The following is a 19,369-nucleotide window of genomic DNA, read 5'->3' on the forward strand; positions in this document are numbered from 1 at the left end:
CGTCTTTCAGAAAAATAAGATAGTTAAAATATCTTTATTTGAATGATTTTTCACATAAAATGCTTTGCTAGGAATAAGGTAGTAGGTGGTGCAGTAAAATATGCTCAGAAATTTGTTCATGTCAGCCTTAAATGGGCGTCTTTCAGAAGAAGAAAAAAAATGCAGTATACAAATCTTTACTTGTTTGATTTTTATCATAATACTTTGCTAAGAATGAGGTAGTCGGTGGAACAGTCAAACCTATTATATATAAGTCTTGCAAATAAGTTGTTCAGTGTTTTTATAAGATAATACTTTAGACTTGGTATGAAGTTTAAAAAGTGAACTATGAAATCATTAATTATAGAAAACTCATTTTCACAACAAAAACAAAACTACTTGTAGACAAAATTCAGTAGATATCCAAAACTTAATGCAATAATTGTCCTTGATTTTTGCAGTCAATTAGTATAATAATAAGAAGATGTGGTATGATTGCCAATGAGACAACTATCCAACAAGTTTAAATGAAGTAGATGCAAACAATTACATGTAATCATGCTTCAACATTGAGCTCTCAACTGTTTACTTTTACAATTTATAAATATAGAAACTTTATTTTTATGTAAAATATTTGTATTTATGTTTAACTTACTATTAATGGGTAAAGTTGTTCTCTATTTCAGACAAATACTTTATTAACTGTAGATAAAGTTATAATTTCTAGAGACAACCAATCCTAAAGTTCACTTTATACAAATAATATTTTCTTCTTATCATAACACTTGTCACTTATAAATTAAAAACAAACATACAACCAAAAACAAAACAAGAATTTCACCATTATCTACCCAGTAATGATCGTTCTAAAAGAGCAAGATGTCAATGTCTTTCTATAATCATGATAATTAAGAGGAAATTAATTGTAAAAGTTAAAATACATACCATTTTTGGGAATTCCACTCATTTATGAATTAGACGCTTAGTTCAAAGAATCGGCCATTAAAAGATAAACCAAAATTTGATAATATGTTATACAGGTAAACCCAGGTAAAAATATGTTGACGGATAAACTTAAAACATAAATATCTAATTCAGACAATTTAACCGTCAAACGTAGATGACCCAGTGTATTACGATCATTGACTATTTAACTTAAAGATCAAGGTTTTAGTACAATGACTTCCCCTTATCATAGTGTCTCTATTCAACAATTTTTTTCTTTGATGTTAAGCATGTCATAGTTTTTCGGAAGTCAAAGTTATTATATCATACGAATAAAAAATTATACCACTCCTTTTTTCATTTAAAATTTATACATGTATTATCATTAAAATACACATTGCACATTATAAACTTATAAAGAAGATAGAAAGTACGAAACCAGTTTAAAATTTGAATATTATTCTTTTTCATTCCGATCAAGCAAGCCCTTACACTTAAAAGAAAGATGTAACTTCCCTTATAACATACTACTTAAAATTAGTCAACACTCAAGTATTTTACAAACTTTTAAAAAATATTTTAAGTGAATTTTAAATTCAGTTTTACTTACTTGAAGTTAAAATTTGATATTCCGTGATTAACTTAAGATCACAAAACATGCACCTATCTATTGACACTTTTGGTAACAGACATAATTTTGTTTATGAGCGATGGTGTTGTTTTTGTACAGGTTTTTGACATATTTTACCTGTTTAAATATATGACTTTTACATAAAATTGATGAATATGAAATTACTTTTAAATTGGTTAAAATAACTTTTTTGGATTTTCTATTGACTAATACCGATCCTGACCATTTGTTTTATAATGTCACAACTATGTGTGGTTTGCTGGTATACTCACGGCTGTATATCAATTAAAATTCAATTAGGACAATTCTTTTCCTAAATATGTAATATATATAAGTTAGTACCATCCCTTATTGGGTATAATTTCATCAATGGGCAGGTATTATTTACATTTCACCTTTCATTCAATGGTATGGTTATCCAAAAGTTAGTCCTCAAGATGTGCATTTAAATGTCTATGACTTTTATGTACTAATACAGAATCAGTCAAATTAAACATACAACAATTAATAATTGGCTAATTGACATATTTACAAGATGGGGACAGAATGATAAGCATCTCAACCTACTTGATTTTATAGCGAAATTTTTAGAACACTTTCTAAATGATAATTTACGTTTCTTCACAGAAGCACCTTAAGTATTATTACTAACTACTAAGTTCAATGTTCAAAGCATCTGAAACCACTGATTCAGTGTTATGCCATGGTTCATGCAAAAAAAAACACGATTAATTATTAATTACAAACATCTAAAACTTTGTTATTTCGTAACCAACATTGGTTCTCTAAATTGATGAAATTGTTCTGTGAACTTCAAAATATTCTTAATCTATCCTTTGAAATAAATGTTTCTTCTAAATTATTAAATTCATACAATTTTTTTTTTAAAATAGAGTAAATTAAAATTTGGACTCTCATATAAATAAACATGGTAAAGAAGAAGAAGGTCCTTTTCTCCATGTTCTCAAAACTAAGGAAGTAAATTTCCAATTTTGTGATATCACAGTAAATTTACCTTTCCAAACATTTTATGCCTCTTATGAGAGGACGATGATGATGAAGATAAAAGGGGGGGGGGGGGCTTCAGTAACCTTGACTACTGGGATCCCCTTTCCGAAAAATTTCTTTGAAAACAACTGCTTAACATATCTAAGGTGCATGTTAGGCTTACTTAGCATTATTCTAAGGAAGATTTTGGTAGATTAATCAAAACATGTGTTATTTTAACCTTACCATACTAGAATCTGATCTCAGACGTTCTCTACTTTTGGAAATCGGAGCCTCATTATTTACTGGTGTCAGCCTGTCGTCTGACTTTCTACTTCCTGTTGATCCTCCAGATAATCTGGATCTCGAAAATGATTGGTCAATTTCAACAGAATTACTTTCTGGGGACTGATATCCATTTACCATTCTAGTATTCGTAACTGAGTTATTCCTACATTGAAGATTTTCATATATTCCATGATTCTGATTGGTCACATTATTTCTCTGGTTATCATATGACTCATCAATGAAAGCAATTCCATGATTCTGATTGGTCACATTATTTCTCTGGTTGTCATATGACTCATCAATGAAAGAATTTCCAAGATTCTGATTGGCCAAAATATTTCTCTGGTTATCATATGAATCATCAATAAAAGCCATTCCATTTACTGCAGAATTAAAATAATCAAATGAATTTTGAACACTTTGAATTTGTTCTGTAGGAGATTTGAGTAATTCATTATCTTTGTCGTCTGCTTTAAAATGACGTCGAGTAACTTGAGGACTTTTGCTGCCCATGCGGGGTGAAAGACGTGGACTTTGTAATGGAGATCCTCCTAGAGAGTTTTCTTTATTACGATTTAATTCTGGTCGACGTTTAATAGTTCCAGTATCTTCAGAATTAGTTCCACTTGTCGATTCTTCTTCTGAGTTTGAAGAATTTGAACTACATCGTCTCATTTGGAAACCATGTGTGACATCTTTATGAGGATTATTTGGTGAATTTAGCATTGCCAATGAACCATTGGTTTTTATTTTTGTCATTGATCCTCTATATTCAGATTTATCTTTTCTGTCTAAAGAATGAACTTCTTTTGTGAAGTCATGAAAACTAGGTAGTTGATTTGGTCTTTGAACCTGTGAGATTTTAAATGAATTTTCATCAAATCTTGGAGACTGATTCTCACTTGATACAGTATAATGCTTAGGACTAGCATCCTCAGAGACATACATTTCTGTTTTATTTGACAGCTCTTGTAAATCTGAATTTGAATTTTCCTGAGAGTTATTTCCCTTGGTCACTGGCAAGTTATGCCCTTTAAAGTGTTGCTGTCCAGCATGACTACTATCCATTGTTGACATACTGTATGATGGTTGTACAACGTTTGAAGTAAAAGAAACAGTTTTGGCAGAATCAACAAAATCATTTTCATAGTCTGGAGGTGAAAATCTTTTTGAGGAGCTCTCCTTTATTTGTCTATTTCCTAATGGAAGCCCTCCATTGTAATTTGAGGTAACAGCACCAGAAAAGTTATCCTGATCCCCAACATTTGTTGGTGTCTTTGACCGTACTTGATTAGTCCATTGTTTAGACATCGTCACAGGGGTACTTTGTTGTATCAGATCATTATGAGCAGAAGTAGAAAATGTATCAAAACTTTTTGTCATGACAGGTTTTGGTGACACAGGAGGAGGTGTTCCTTTAGATGGAGTTACAGCATTACTTGTGTAAGAATTGTATGGTCCATTCATCATAGGAGACACATTACTAACAGTGTGTGGAGATTTCACTTGAGAAGAAGATGATGTGTATGTTGGAGAATAAGTGTTAGAATATGTCTGATGACCAACATGAGAAGACACTGGATAAGAGGCAGTAAAGGACTCTTGACCTTGTTTAGGTGTTGAATGAGAGTACTGTTGTCCAACCACATATGCTAGACTGTCCTTCGGTAATGTTTGTTTGTCCACTTCAGATGATATGTTATTTCTTTCTAAAAACTTTTGCATTGAGAAGGCAGTAGTTTTTGGTTTTGGGCTTTCTTGTACAACTCTTTCATCTTCTATTTGTTTTTCATAATCAGCACACATGTTTAGAATTTCTTCCAATCTTTGTTTTTCTATTTTCTCTTGCTCTTGTTCTTTCTTTCTCTCTTCCACATTTTCACGATGTTTCATTGTTAAATCTTGTTGACTGGCAGTTAATTCGTCAAAATTAAAGTCAATACCATCAAATGTATTCCTATTACTAACTACATCACACGTTCCCAGGAAGTCACCATTTATAATACTCTCCGCCAAGAGGTCAGCATCAGTGGCGTTTCTCACTCTTGATGTTGCAGATTCAGTGAAATTGAAAGGTTTTTTCTCCTTTTGTTTAGGAGTAATGGCAACACTGTTGAGTGGAGATCTAGAATTCGGTGAATTACCTTTACTCACAGTGGGAGATATATGAACAGTTTTATCACTGGTTATATTTAATTTCGGAGAATCTGAGTTCCACGATAATGTTGCTCCGCTACTGACACTTGTTAATGAGCTAGAACTTGTACTTCCTGTACTTGGCACACGCTCAGTTGTACTTTCTGTACTTGGCACACGCTCAGTTGTAGATTTCCCACATAAGAAACTAGCAGGCACTCGTGTCGTTACAGTTTCACGAGTGAAAACTTTTTCACCTGCATGAGACGAAACACCTGATGAACTATTATGTCTCCTAGTTAAAGTATTTACTGGTGACCCTTGGTAAGGAGTATCAGGTGGCATAACTCGCATAGGAGATTTTACTGTTGGTGAAGTTCTATTATGCGAAATAAGTTCAAATTTTGACACTTTGTCAAGAAATTCTGTATCATCACCGTTATTCGTTACTAAAGTTTTTGGTGAATTTTGTTTTGGCACATTTTCATAGAATGAATGTTTTGGTGATTTTTCAATTACAGATTGTTTTGGTGACTTTTCTGAATATGAATGGTTCGGAGATCTCTCGGAATATGACTGGTTTGGTGATTTATTCAAGTATGGAGGTTTAGGTGAAGAACATGAATTATTTGAAGAGCGGTCCAGGTATTTCTGTTTGTCTGAACCAGATGATGATCGTTTCTGTACGTTAGCAGCAGCGTCAGAAATCACTTGCATATACTCCGGATTCACATCCAGTTCTGAAAAATAAAGATATTAAAGTTTAAGAACACATTCTGGCCATTTAGTTAATTTTTTGTAATTTATAAAGTTTGGTAGATCATGATGAAAATTTAATACTCTTAATTTGTTTTAGTTAAAATATGTTATATGATTACTGTCTCACTAACATGTCTGCTTTTATTCATATACTATTCAAGAGGATGTGTAGTTAATTAAAAAAAGAATCCATTCTAAATTTACCATGTGTAATGTTTGATTACTGTCTATATATTTGGATGCAAACTTAGAGTTGAGCAGCGAACTAGCAATCTTATAATTGAATTTACTGAATGTTATCTACTCTATTCTAAAATTATAATCTTATTGTCATGTCAAATGTGTATGCCCAACAGGACCCAAGGAACAGTTAGATATATTGTTCCCAGAGGACCTTTAATTGGCAGAGAAAAATATTCCTTCTGTACAACCATAAACATTGTTGACCCAACATAACACATTTAATTCTCATTTAATTCAATAAAGTGTCAAACAATTTTTTGTTTAAATTCTCTTCTTTACAAATTATATCAAAAACTTGTTTGACTTATAGGTTACAATACACCATTAGATTTTATGGGCGCAGCCATTTTATGAGCATAACATGGTATTCAGAATTAAGAGTATGGCGAATCCTGATTGGTCGATATGTGCTCCCGTTATTTTTAATTTTTAGAGACTTCGTGCACTCTGCTTTATACATAAGGCAAAATAAAAATTATTCCGTAGCCCTAAAGGCACTGAGATGACTTTTCAACGCTAGGACAAGACCCGTATTTTTAAGGGCAAAATTGATAGGCATGGGAGATAAGTACAAAATACGCTAAGAAAAGCAACGCGACCCTATATTTTTTAGACCAAAAAATTCTGTCCTAATAACTTTTCTTTGATTCTAGCAAAGTTTCGTTAAGAAAATCAACTTTCTAAAGTCTGTATCTCGAAAAAGGCTACCATTGTCGCCTATGGGGAAATTAATTGTTTATTTCAATCTTTAATCTGTACCAAAAATCCTAATAGAGTTATCTCTCTTGGTTCACAGATCAGAAATCAGAAAATATCTTGGGAGAGAGGGCTCCAATTTGAACATAAAAAATACATAAGTGTGAAATTAGGAGACAGTAATTAGAATAAAAATTAAAATGACATTTACTGTTATGAAATAACAATCATGTACTTATTGACAAAGATTCTAAATACAATCATGACCAGGGGCATGGAGACAACATTTCATGTTTTACATAGAAAAAAATGCAAAATGTTCATTTTTTCTTCTTCTGCAAGCTATCAAAAGATAAGACTTACATATAAAAGTCTTTTATAGTTTTGACCTAGTAACATACTTCATTTTTTGTATGACACAAATACAACTTTTTAACTTTCAATTACATGACCTACCTGAAATTCTCTACAGTTTTTTAAAATACCAATTGCCCCCGCAAATTATATATTTAACTTCTCAGTCCAAACAAAACAAATACTTATATTGATTTTTTACAAATCTAATAAAAAATGTGAATGTTTGAATGCCTATGTTTACATTGATAAATGTCTGTGCCCTGTAATTGTCGGTAATAACATAGATCTAAATGTAATAGCCAAGTTTTTGACACCTAAATCACATGAATTGTAATAGCTTGTCAAACTGATTTAAAACATTTGACATGTGCTTTAAACATACATTGAACTAAGGGCAATCAATTTCAAATATAAAATCACAGCTTTTACATTGGTCTTTTGAAGTACAACTTATTCAATATATTTACAAATCTTAAAAGTTCTCTTATCCAAAGGCTAACTTCTTATCCGAAGGATGAATTTCCACTAAAATTTGATCATTTGAAAAACTGCTTTAATAAGAAGATGAAAATATTTAACTAAGGCAATATATTTCCATTATAGAAATAAGTAATATTTGAAATAAACTCAAGAAGTTTCAGGGCATTTGTGATTGTGATTTACATGCACGTCAATCAATGAAACAAGAATAAAATTGAGAATGGAAATGGGGAATGTGTCAAAGAGACAACAACCCGACCATAGAACAGGCAACAGCAGAAGGTCACTAACAGGTCTTCAATACAGCGAGAAATTCCTGCACCCAGAGGCGAGAATATATACAAGAAGATGTGGTATGAGTGCTAATGACAACTCTCCTTCCAAGTCACAATTTGTAAAAGTAAACCATTATAAGTCAAATTGCAGTCTTCAAAATGGAGCCTTGGCTCACACTAAAAAGCAAGCTTTATAATGGGCCACAAAACTGACTTGTGTGAAACTATTATAAGGGGAAAACTAACAGTCAAATCTATTTAAAAAAAAAAGGAAAAGAAAAAACACATATGAACCAAATCAACAAAGGAAAACTATTACAACATATTCCTGACTGGTGCAAACAAATGTAGCAGATTTAAACATTTTAAGAAATACCAACCTTCAACCTTACCCAAAACAATAGTGTAACATCAATACATCAAATAATACCTGTATTTGTGTCTACTGGACAATGTGCAACAGATACAAACTTGTTATAAAAGTGCTTCAACAGTATGTATATATGCAGCAGCTTGACTGTTAAACACATCATATATACTATGGATTAATTTAGTTTTTGTTGGTACAAATTTCTGTTGGTTGAAGTAAAGAAGTATTTGAGTAGAACGACTTAATTTTTGCAAGGACTATCATACTAACATGTATAACAGTCCCAGATTTGAGTAAAATTATGAATAAAAGCTTTTAGGTTTGTGCAGTTTATTTAATTCCTGGTTCACATAACTGTACTCCATATAAATAATTAACTATGAATTCATATATCTTCAGTCAAACTTTCTGCTAAACCTTTCACTTCAGATCTTTACCAATATCTTTACAAATATGAATTGTTATCCACTTTTTATGCATAAATCTAAAATAAAATAGATTCACCATAATATATTCATTGATGGGTTTTCATGTTAAAATCCCATCTACTTAACATTAAACTCCTATATAACCAGAAGTTGATGACAGACGAAAACATCAAGTCCCCTGCTTCTCATACTCATCCAAGCATTATGTGAAGGGATATATCAGTTATTTGTGGAAAGTTTGGGCACTTTGTGCAATTTTGTTTTCTCTAAACAATCATATTATATACTTATACATACTGTGGATTCTTTTATTTTCTCGGGTATCATTTTTCATGGAAAATTTGCAGTTTCTTGAATATTTGATTTCATGGTTTTGTAAATCTATGCATACATACAAAGCCTATAGAAAAATTGTAATTCCTTGAACATTTGTATTTGTGGTTCGGCTGTACCCACAAAACCCGCGAAAATTGATATCCAACTAATAATAATGAATCCACAGTAGTCTAACAACTGGACAAACTTATATCTATGGGACTCAAAATGTATGCATGAGAGTAAACTTTATCCCCATGTTGAGCCCCTGAAGCTGGACATTTATGGGTTTTTGATTGGGCATATGATGACACTTAACAAACAATTTATTTGTGATAAAAACTGGACTGTCCATTCATCTGTCATTAAATACACCTGACCACAATTAAAGAGATAACCACATGAAAGAAAATACATACAACTCTTAAATCAATTTATAAACTAGTTACCTCAGGGGGTCATGACAAACAAAAATCATTCTTAAATACCAAAAAAAATAGGATAGTATACACTTTTCAATATTCCAATATATAAATGAACAAAAAACTTAATAACCACACAAGGTTATCAGCTATGTATTCAACCATGCATGTTGAAAGTTTATAAAGTTATGGAAATGGGTCAAAGACTCAAATGGTCGGTTTTCAATGCTTGTGGTTTGCAAATTGAAAGGCTATATGAGGTAATTATAATAAAATTTGAAATGCTTAACATGCTTAATGCTACATGGAGAGGTGATTCTTCTACAATTTACTAAGAAACTCTACTGTCTGCCAATAGAAACAAGCCTAAGCAGAAAATGAGCATACATTGGTAACCAAAAATGTACTGCACTTTCGAATCCATCAACACGCCAACAAATCACAACTTTGCTGTACTATACACTTTCAATAACTTCAACAACTTATGAACTTTTCAATAAACAGACTACATAGTTCATATGTCATGGTGTGTTATTTGGCTTAAATTTGTGTTAGTGTTATTTTGGATAAAAAAATGTTTTAATTTATGAAAGAAAATTTAATGTTTGTATTTTGTAAAAGTTTTCATTAATCTGTTTAATTAATTTTACCTATGTTGTGGCATTAGTACTCGGAATGTCAGAGTTTGCTCAAAGCACTTTATTTTGAAGTATTAATTGTAATTAGCATACATGTCACTAGGATTAGTCTTTGTTAATTAAAGTCTCTTTTTACTAATGAGAGTAATATTTACATGTCGAGTCATATTGATTTATATTTGGATTTAATATAAATAGCGTTGTGAAATTTAGGAAAATCAGTCACCTTTCGGAAACCTAACCTTGCACTGCTAAAGTCTGTTATACTGGGTCTGTAGGACTGTCGATCAGTCTCCCAGTTGACTTTGTAGTGTTTAGACAAAAATGTATTTTTTGACTCAACTTTTATTTTTGGGAATTTTTAAGATAACAGTCAGTGTTTTGGAAGCGTAACCTCACACTACTCATGTCATTATACTGGCCCTATAGGACTGTCTACCAGTCTACCAGTTGACTGTGTAGTGTGAGACAAAATTTATCTCTGACTCATAAATTTATAACTTTAGAAAATACTTTTAAAGATTGTTTTATTTTTGAGACTTTTACATTTGGAAATTGAGATTAATTACATTTTATGTTTAAGTAGTTTTGGCATTTATTTTGGATTTTACATTTAAGGAGAAATAGTTTTACTTTGGACTTGATATTTAGATTTGATACTTTGTACTTTAATTAGATTATTATTATTATTTGGAATTGTTTACTAATTGATTTGTTATCATCATTCGTTTAAATTGTTACAGTAATTAAATTATGAAAACCTTCCTTGCGTTTTAGCTATGCCTATCAGACCATTAAGTCTAGCGATAGACTGACCCCCTGTCCCTTGGTTCCAGCACAAACGAGTTAGCTCCCCCTTATCTAACAGTGCTCTGGAGCGAACCTTGGTGACAGATATGGCGGAGTTGACCCGAGGCATGATTCAATTTAGATTCTGAAACTGCATAGCTAGAATGTAGGTTGGCAATATTCATTCAAAATTATTTAAAACTTAAAATTTCAAAATTGAGACAACAGTAGGAGAGACAATGAGAGGAAGAGAGAACCAGTAGCAGGAGAGACAAGTTGCAGATTAAACAACACATAACTAAAAGATAAGTACATCTTGCCTATTATAATACACTTTAATAACTTTTAAGTGAAAAGTATAGATGTATGTTGATTCTTGGTGTGAATCTGTTAACTTTAGATAAATATTTATTTGTGCAAAAAACTTTACAGGAGATAAAATTCAGTTCAGGAGAAACTGTACTTGTGCAAATAATTTTATACGATCTGGAAATTTGACTCATAGTAGATAGAATTTAATATTTAGTTCAGGAGAGATTTTATTTGTGTAATTAATAGAATATGATGAGTAACTTAAGGTAGAGAATAGAACATAAACAATATACTGACAAAAATACTTTAAGTTTCAGTTTGGTAATTGGAATAGAAATATCATCATGGGTAGAAAAAGGATTTCAAAAGGATGGTGCTGCCAAAAAGACAGATGTGCCAGGCTATCCAGTGTAATACCAGGAACAGCAGGTTTCCAGTTTACTACAATAGTGGAGAGGAGCTTTGTGTAGATTGGACTGGAGAATCATAGAGTGAGCTGTTTATTTGACAGTAGACCATCTTGGAGCTGTGTCGGTCGACGTCAGTTGCGTCATCTAGACGCCACTGCAGCAGTGCACGGATCAACGAGCAAGGATGCAATAGGTGTCCTTCGACTGGTGTTTGCAATAATCGGAGAAACAGTGCTTTAACTTTTTGACATCTTACCAGAAATTAATAATTTTGAACATTACTTGCTAGAGCTTATTTATAGGATTGAACTTTTGTGAAACAACAAAGCAAAAACAGTTTACAAGAACAGAACTTTGACATTACCAACTCAGATCATTTAGAAATTTGTGAATATCATGATGGTGCTTATTATGTAATACCATAGCAACCTTCCAAGACAGCAGGATTTAGAAAAACAATCAGTTTCTATCTTTATTTTTTTGTGGTTCTAGGAATTAGTAGGAGTGCACGCCTGTTGGTTCTTTTCACTACATCAATTTGAATTTTGGATTACTATAATGTTATTTTATTTTTCATCTGTTAAACACATGGAATATAGGTTGCTGGGAGCTAGCAAGTTGAACTACATAGTTGTTGCTATATATTATAAGTATATATTTTGGCACCAGGTTATATATAGTTTATTGGAGTGTATAAAGACTCTTTTTAAGATGTTAATATGTGAATGTATATATCATGTTTGGGGACAAACATATTGGAGTAGGGGGGAATATGTCATGGTGTGTTATTTGGCTTAAATTTGTGTTAGTGTTATTTTGGATAAAAAAATGTTTTAATTTATGAAAGAAAATTTAATGTTTGTATTTTGTAAAAGTTTTCATTAATCTGTTTAATTAATTTTACCTATGTTGTGGCATTAGTACTCGGAATGTCAGAGTTTGCTCAAAGCACTTTATTTTGAAGTATTAATTGTAATTAGCATACATGTCACTAGGATTAGTCTTTGTTAATTAAAGTCTCTTTTTACTAATGAGAGTAATATTTACATGTCGAGTCATATTGATTTATATTTGGATTTAATATAAATAGCGTTGTGAAATTTAGGAAAATCAGTCACCTTTCGGAAACCTAACCTTGCACTGCTAAAGTCTGTTATACTGGGTCTGTAGGACTGTCGATCAGTCTCCCAGTTGACTTTGTAGTGTTTAGACAAAAATGTATTTTTTGACTCGCCTTTTATTTTTGGGAATTTTTAAGATAACAGTCAGTGTTTTGGAAGCGTAACCTCACACTACTCATGTCATTATACTGGCCCTATAGGACTGTCTACCAGTCTACCAGTTGACTGTGTAGTGTGAGACAAAATTTATCTCTGACTCATAAATTTATAACTTTAGAAAATACTTTTAAAGATTGTTTTATTTTTGAGACTTTTACATTTGGAAATTGAGATTAATTACATTTTATGTTTAAGTAGTTTTGGCATTTATTTTGGATTTTACATTTAAGGAGAAATAGTTTTACTTTGGACTTGATATTTAGATTTGATACTTTGTACTTTAATTAGATTATTATTATTATTTGGAATTGTTTACTAATTGATTTGTTATCATCATTCGTTTAAATTGTTACAGTAATTAAATTATGAAAACCTTCCTTGCGTTTTAGCTATGCCTATCAGACCATTAAGTCTAGCGATAGACTGACCCCCTGTCCCTTGGTTCCAGCACAAACGAGTTAGCTCCCCCTTATCTAACAGTGCTCTGGAGCGAACCTTGGTGACAGATATGGCGGAGTTGACCCGAGGCATGATTCAATTTAGATTCTGAAACTGCATAGCTAGAATGTAGGTTGGCAATATTCATTCAAAATTATTTAAAACTTAAAATTTCAAAATTGAGACAACAGTAGGAGAGACAATGAGAGGAAGAGAGAACCAGTAGCAGGAGAGACAAGTTGCAGATTAAACAACACATAACTAAAAGATAAGTACATCTTGCCTATTATAATACACTTTAATAACTTTTAAGTGAAAAGTATAGATGTATGTTGATTCTTGGTGTGAATCTGTTAACTTTAGATAAATATTTATTTGTGCAAAAAACTTTACAGGAGATAAAATTCAGTTCAGGAGAAACTGTACTTGTGCAAATAATTTTATACGATCTGGAAATTTGACTCATAGTAGATAGAATTTAATATTTAGTTCAGGAGAGATTTTATTTGTGTAATTAATAGAATATGATGAGTAACTTAAGGTAGAGAATAGAACATAAACAATATACTGACAAAAATACTTTAAGTTTCAGTTTGGTAATTGGAATAGAAATATCATCATGGGTAGAAAAAGGATTTCAAAAGGATGGTGCTGCCAAAAAGACAGATGTGCCAGGCTATCCAGTGTAATACCAGGAACAGCGGGTTTCCAGTTTACTACAATAGTGGAGAGGAGCTTTGTGTAGATTGGACTGGAGAATCATAGAGTGAGCTGTTTATTTGACAGTAGACCATCTTGGAGCTGTGTCGGTCGACGTCAGTTGCGTCATCTAGACGCCACTGCAGCAGTGCACGGATCAACGAGCAAGGATGCAATAGGTGTCCTTCGACTGGTGTTTGCAATAATCGGAGAAACAGTGCTTTAACTTTTTGACATCTTACCAGAAATTAATAATTTTGAACATTACTTGCTAGAGCTTATTTATAGGATTGAACTTTTGTGAAACAACAAAGCAAAAACAGTTTACAAGAACAGAACTTTGACATTACCAACTCAGATCATTTAGAAATTTGTGAATATCATGATGGTGCTTATTATGTAATACCATAGCAACCTTCCAAGACAGCAGGATTTAGAAAAACAATCAGTTTCTATCTTTATTTTTTTGTGGTTCTAGGAATTAGTAGGAGTGCACGCCTGTTGGTTCTTTTCACTACATCAATTTGAATTTTGGATTACTATAATGTTATTTTATTTTTCATCTGTTAAACACATGGAATATAGGTTGCTGGGAGCTAGCAAGTTGAACTACATAGTTGTTGCTATATATTATAAGTATATATTTTGGCACCAGGTTATATATAGTTTATTGGAGTGTATAAAGACTCTTTTTAAGATGTTAATATGTGAATGTATATATCATGTTTGGGGACAAACATATTGGAGTAGGGGGGAATATGTCATGGTGTGTTATTTGGCTTAAATTTGTGTTAGTGTTATTTTGGATAAAAAAATGTTTTAATTTATGAAAGAAAATTTAATGTTTGTATTTTGTAAAAGTTTTCATTAATCTGTTTAATTAATTTTACCTATGTTGTGGCATTAGTACTCGGAATGTCAGAGTTTGCTCAAAGCACTTTATTTTGAAGTATTAATTGTAATTAGCATACATGTCACTAGGATTAGTCTTTGTTAATTAAAGTCTCTTTTTACTAATGAGAGTAATATTTACATGTCGAGTCATATTGATTTATATTTGGATTTAATATAAATAGCGTTGTGAAATTTAGGAAAATCAGTCACCTTTCGGAAACCTAACCTTGCACTGCTAAAGTCTGTTATACTGGGTCTGTAGGACTGTCGATCAGTCTCCCAGTTGACTTTGTAGTGTTTAGACAAAAATGTATTTTTTGACTCAACTTTTATTTTTGGGAATTTTTAAGATAACAGTCAGTGTTTTGGAAGCGTAACCTCACACTACTCATGTCATTATACTGGCCCTATAGGACTGTCTACCAGTCTACCAGTTGACTGTGTAGTGTGAGACAAAATTTATCTCTGACTCATAAATTTATAACTTTAGAAAATACTTTTAAAGATTGTTTTATTTTTGAGACTTTTACATTTGGAAATTGAGATTAATTACATTTTATGTTTAAGTAGTTTTGGCATTTATTTTGGATTTTACATTTAAGGAGAAATAGTTTTACTTTGGACTTGATATTTAGATTTGATACTTTGTACTTTAATTAGATTATTATTATTATTTGGAATTGTTTACTAATTGATTTGTTATCATCATTCCTTTAAATTGTTACAGTAATTAAATTATGAAAACCTTCCTTGCGTTTTAGCTATGCCTATCAGACCATTAAGTCTAGCGATAGACTGACCCCCTGTCCCTTGGTTCCAGCACAAACGAGTTAGCTCCCCCTTATCTAACAGTGCTCTGGAGCGAACCTTGGTGACACATATCTTATTTTAGAAAGAATTAGTACAATCATATTTATTTTCTTACTATTATACCCTTGTCTAATTTGCAAAATTCAAGACCTTCAAGTTACAATATTTTTATTAAGTAATAAAGCCAATATTCAGCGATATAAAATAAACAACTGTAAAATTGTTTATTATATTTCTTAACCTATGTTTATCCTCCTACATGTATTTCCTCAACAGCTGTAACCAATTGACTGGTAAAATAACTTCAATCATTTTGTAGAATTGAATGTTTTATGCTGTTTACAAAAGAAATGTGAGCTCCTTGTTTCAGTTGAAATAGTTATAACCATTATATGCCATCTTTGTTCTTAATGATTCAGCTTTAGGCAAACAAATCACATTAAATTAGTTTCTGACCCTAATCTTCTTTTCTTTATAAAAATAAGAAGATGAGGTATGATTGCCAATGAGGCAAATCCCCCACCACGGAACTGTAATGACATAGAGGTTCCATGCCATAATCATTTCAATGCAATATATAAATTTCTTGAGAGAAGTAAATGAAGCAATCGAAACATTTATAAATATACAAATCATAATAATAAAACACTTCACAGCTTTAACTTGCAATGAAATCACATTTGATAATTTCAAAATTTTAAAGATACAGCAAAATTGCCATATTAAACCAATGTCCGACTGAATAAGTATGTTACGAAAATTCCTTAAGTTCTGAGATGTAACTTTTGCAGATTTATTTATTTGTTTGCAGCTTCAATTCTGACAGATAGCAACAAAAAGTTAAAGGATATTGACATCTTTGAATTGATGTTTAGGAAGCAGTAAAGCAGGAAACCAGCCAACACAGCTGGTTAAATGAGTTGTCTCCCCAGACAACTGACAACAGCTGATCAAACTAACATCTATTTGTCATAAGATAATTATTTTTGTGTATTTGGATGAAAGATCTTTTATTTTAACATAAAATAACCTCTGGCTGTTGGTAAATTATGGTGATTTGTTAAGTAAATAAACATTACTCACTAGGAAGACTTGCACAACTGCTCTTGAGGAAAGTGGATTTTTTTTTACAGAAGGCAGCTTACATACTATTCAACTGTGGAGCAGATCCAAGATGAACATTTGGTTTATCTTATTTACCAACTAAAGTCTTATTAATTTTTCAACAAACTAAGAACTCATATTGTTTTTTTTTACTTTGTCGTACAAAGTGCAGTGAGCTTTTTTTAGTGCCCAACTATTAGAAAAAGATATAAACAAGCAAAGCTGCTTGCTTAATAGGCAATGCTTCCATTTGAACCCCCCTTACCAGTGTATTTAGCTCATTTTATTAACTAGGAAGGTTTAAATGGAAGTCTTTATTCTTAAAGTACAGTGGCAAACATTACATATTCAGAACAAGAAAACATAAACCTCAACTAAATACAAGTTATTTTCAGCAAGGTAAGTATTGAAAAATGGATGGCAGAATTTTTTTACTGTCACTGGAAAACAAGAATATATTGGACAATACAGAAGTTTTGCCATACAACAAGAAACAGAAGCCCTATCTTATAGAGTTGTTGTGATGGTTCTTTAAAGTGCAGAGCATTGTACTTTGTACTCACCCTGCAGATGTTTTTTAACTGGTACAATAAAACTGTTTTGATTATGAGAAAAATTTTGAGCACAAGACATAAATCTCCAAAAAGACTATAAATCAGACTTGATTCTCCTGTTCTATGCCTCTTAAAAATTACAAAGAGATACAAGATATGATTTTCAAAAGAAATCCTACATGTTCTTTTCATTTAGACTACAAAGCAAAAATACTCATCAATTTTAAATGTTTATACAGTACAGTAGACAAACTGATCTACAACCCCTGAAGCAACAAACTTATCCAGCAGTTCACCTCTGACGCTTGACCAATAAAAAACATGGTTGGATTAACATGCCAAGATTTTGACACATCTTTCTTACATGCTTCATTTAGTTTTAAAATTATACCTTATTTAAATGTTGTCCACAGAGGGTTGAAGTGTTACGACCTTTAATTAAGGTCAAATATATATAAAATTATGTTAGGTATAGTTCTGAGCACAATGACCTGTCTCGTAATGGTTTCAAATGACAAGATAAAGCCTCCATAAAGTATATCATTTAATAAGCATAATATTTTTTTAATCAGTTTATATACTTTTTTAAAGCACTATATACAACTCTGCTGTAATTAAATATAGATAGTATTCATGCTCAGTCACCATATAAGTATGCAGAATCTGATAACCTTAAAGGACTTTGTTTAAAATAACACATTTCATATTCAGACCTAAATATAGAATTACACAAAACAATTTTATATCTCATCTTCCATAGCTTTGTTTTGGTTATTTCATATATGACCAGCAGTTTCAAAGCCTTTTTTTTTATAATTGCAGTTTCAATCAGACAGACAGACAAGACAAAGACAGACAGTCAGTTCCAGTAAAGGGTTGTTTATATGTTTGTATAAGTTCAGTTAGTCACTGTTTCTCTCTAAACTTTTGACCCTAAATATTATTTAGTCTTATAATACAATTTGAATATGTTCTTAAATATTTTAAAATTGTCTTTTCAGATGGTGTAACAGAGGGTAACCTTTACTTATAAGATTGAACTCCATAATCTTTCCCAGGGAACCTTGAATGACCTTTACTCTGATGTGAGGTATTCGCTGGAGTCCCTATAAATGCTCAGGATCAATGCCTTGTAAGTCCCACACCTGGAGTTAACACCTGACCTTATCTTATTGTATGTTCCTAATACCCCCTCTATAATTATAAGAGATTTGCATTATTATGTGATGTGTGAGGCAATTAAATAGAAATAATTTCCTTCAAGACATCTGACATGTGGTCTTTATATTGAATGTCTAAAGACAAAATTGTGACATGTACTGTCAACTGCTATAAAGTGCTATACAATGGTGTAAAGTCTTTAGTTTTGTTACCTTTTCTTTTACCTAATAGTCTTGGATTATAAAAACATTAGTTTTGACAAAGTCAACTGCTATACAATAGTGTAAAGTCTTTAGTTTTGTCACCTTGTTGCTGGATAATAAAAACATATTTTTTTTTATCAAAGACCATCTTCCTTTCCATTTCCTCTAAAAAGGATATCATTATGTCATCATCATTATTATCTTTATTTGCTTGCAAAAGAAACATTACTGAGTTTAGTCATTATGAATTCTTTGTATAAAGCTTTGCTACAAACTTGATTACACTATTCTACAAACTTTCAAAAGTATTTCAAAATTTGCTGCCTATTATGAGCAAAGGAATACTAAACCCAAGGAGGTTATTTGAGACCCATATAACCTCCTTGCTAAACCTATACTGATAGATTAGTTTATTGTCATTTGCAATAAATAGTAATCATATTTCAGGACCGTTATACATATTTTTGATAGAAAGTTTAAAAGTATTCAGGAAAAGTCACAGATTCCTGACAAAAATACAGCAGTAGAATTCAAGATTTCTATTAGCTATTTCTTCAAAAGATTTTTTTTAACATTTCTGTGTTTTTGGGTTGTTTTTTTGTGAATAATTTAACATTAATGTTAAGTTGGCATTTAAACACCTCTCCATTTAATATCTTCAAACAAAATATCAACAAAATTAAACCACAAATTAAAAATTTTACCAGACAAGAATGCTGGGTTGGTGGTTTGTGGGAGGAAAGACCCTGAAATAATGTTGAAATAT

The 19,369-nt window shown here is 31.5% G+C and overlaps 1 protein-coding gene across 1 annotated transcript in view; it reads right to left on the reverse strand.

The window, feature by feature from the left end:
* LOC134722266 (pleckstrin homology-like domain family B member 1) overlaps positions 1–19,369 on the reverse strand; it is a 103,948-nt gene that overhangs the window by 52,742 nt on the left and 31,837 nt on the right. The window contains exon 5 of the mRNA XM_063585874.1: positions 2,789–5,706. Coding sequence (XP_063441944.1) covers positions 2,789–5,706 — 2,918 coding nt within the window. The remainder of the gene's footprint in view (positions 1–2,788; positions 5,707–19,369) is intronic.

Source organism: Mytilus trossulus, chromosome 6, assembly GCF_036588685.1.
Source record: "Mytilus trossulus isolate FHL-02 chromosome 6, PNRI_Mtr1.1.1.hap1, whole genome shotgun sequence".
In the NCBI taxonomy this organism is placed as follows: Eukaryota; Metazoa; Mollusca; class Bivalvia; order Mytilida; family Mytilidae; genus Mytilus; species Mytilus trossulus.